This window comes from Solanum verrucosum, unplaced genomic scaffold, assembly GCF_900185275.1.
Source record: "Solanum verrucosum unplaced genomic scaffold, falcon-dt-bn FXZP01000182.1, whole genome shotgun sequence".
In the NCBI taxonomy this organism is placed as follows: Eukaryota; Viridiplantae; Streptophyta; class Magnoliopsida; order Solanales; family Solanaceae; genus Solanum; species Solanum verrucosum.
Genome location: NW_026020378.1, coordinates 3356384 through 3358567, shown reverse-complemented (window position 1 = coordinate 3358567; position 2184 = coordinate 3356384). Strand labels below are relative to the sequence as shown.

The 2184-nt window shown below is 31.5% G+C and overlaps 1 protein-coding gene across 1 annotated transcript; it reads left to right on the top strand.

Annotated features, from left to right (window-relative positions):
- Positions 1 to 228: 228 nt before the first annotated feature.
- LOC125838700 (dehydration-responsive element-binding protein 3-like) lies at positions 229 to 1184 on the top strand. The gene has a single exon (XM_049517740.1). It carries the CDS (start codon positions 234 to 236, stop codon positions 909 to 911), a length of 678 nt encoding a protein of 225 aa, XP_049373697.1. The 5' UTR covers positions 229 to 233; the 3' UTR covers positions 912 to 1184.
- The last annotated feature ends 1000 nt before the right edge of the window (positions 1185 to 2184 follow it).

The window sequence follows — 2184 nt, the reverse complement described above, 5'->3', positions numbered from 1 at the left end:
AATTTAAATGAAATGGTTGGTTGTTTCCTACTGCGCAAGGGGACCCTATCGTACCATAGGGTATGAACCCTTTCTTCTATGGGTCCCCCATCCCCCCTCTTCTTAGTCCCCTACCCCCTTTTCTTCCTTCCTTCCTTTATAAGTGTTGTGTGGGTGACTATTAATTTTTGGGACATATTGAAAGAAAAATATTCTTATTCCAAACTAAAATTGAGCTCAATATTTTCTTCTTTATGTTTGGTGTAAAGATGAATTCAGTAGCAGCTCAAGATAATAATGAAATTATTAGTAACAACAAGTCGATAAAGAGGAATCGCGATAGCAGCAAGCATCCAGTTTTTAGAGGAGTTCGAATGAGGAATTGGGGAAAATGGGTGTCAGAAATTCGCGAGCCACGTAAGAAATCACGTATTTGGCTTGGGACTTTTCCAAATCCAGAAATGGCAGCTAGAGCTCATGACGTGGCAGCGTTAAGCATAAAAGGTAATTCAGCTATACTCAACTTTCCTGAACTAGCTGGTTTGCTTCCTAGACCAGCTACACTTAGCCCGCGTGACATTCAAGCAGCCGCAGCAAAAGCCGCAGCTATGGACAAGTTTGATAATAATAATAATAATAATACTAATAATGATGATGATATTACTTCTCCGAATAATTCAACTTCATCATCATCAAATATGTCCACATCTTCATCTTTATCATCGCTGGTATCTGCAATAGATTTGGCGACATCAGAAGAATTGACGCAAATAATTGAGTTGCCGAGACTAGGAACATCTTTTTTCGGGGATGAATTGAAGAATGATTTTGTTTTTGCCGACTGTTCCGCTATGGAAACAGGTTGGTATTATCCTGAAGATGGGGGAATGATTTCTAGCTGTTTTGAGCCTTCTTTGTTATGGAATTACTAATTATAACTATTTAATTAAGTGTCTGGTGGAATCGGAACTTGTGGAAACCCTCCCTGCTCGCTCGAAGAAGTAAAAATCTTCTTCAGGAATTTGTGTGGACTGTGGATTTTTCTTTTCTTTTTTTGGTGGTTGTATAAAAGAATGTTTTAGCCTTTTCTTCAATTTTTCTGTAGAGGGGCTAAAAAGACTTTTCATTCCCTTTTTGTGTAACTTTCTGTATTTCTACTTCTTTTTTAAATAAATAAATCTAACTGTACAGTGTTAGGAAGGGAAGAATTAAAAGTGTCATAAATACATGCCTTGTCAATGTTGGTCTACTCACCTATCTGATCTTTCTCTTCTGTTTCTACTCTTTTAAATGACTGATGTTAACTGTTGAGCTAATGCTATATAACAAGCTCAAAGATTTGTTCTTCACTAGGTTTACATTTGAAATTTAAGTTATATACTTATTTTGTTTCTTTTCAGTTACTATTTAGATAGTTAAAAGATACTTTGTTTATTTTAATTTGTTTGATTTGTTTTTCTTTTGATCCGTTTAAATGGAAAGACTCTTTTCCCCTTTTAACAACATTCTAATTCCAGTTTTGTATTTGAAATGTTCATGACTACAACATTAAGGGGTATTTTTTAGTTCATTTAACATATTAAATTTCAAAAGTTTTTATTTTATTAAACTCTGTGTTAGGTCAAAATAGTCCAAACAAATTGAAACGGATGAAATATTAGTATTTTTTATCATAATTTTTCAAATATTTTAATTTTATGAAATTGTAAATTATTGTGACTTAATGGAAATTTTATGCCGTTTCAAAGTATATAAATTTTAATCGTTAAAAAATTTAAGATTTTTGTCTGAATTCATATTGAACATTAGTTCATTTGAACCTTATACTTTGAATCAATGAAGCCAAACAAATTAATTCATTTATCCCAATTTATGTGTCACAGTTTGAATTTTGAGAGTCAAACAATTTAACTTTAACTTTTGGGCTACGAATCTTCATGTTTTTTGAAATAAAATTTATATATTTGGAAACTATGTAGAAAGTATTGTATATCACAATAATTAATATGAATTCCAAAATATTTAAAAGATATATAAAAAACCATGATCAGGGATAAACTTGTTTGAATCTTATATTTGAAAAGTGTCACATAAATTAAGATGGATGGAATAAAAAAAAAGGAGGGTGAAATTCTTTTTTCTTTGGGAAAAAGTTATTTGTGAATTTTAACATAAGATAGTACTAATATATAGCAGGTTAATTAC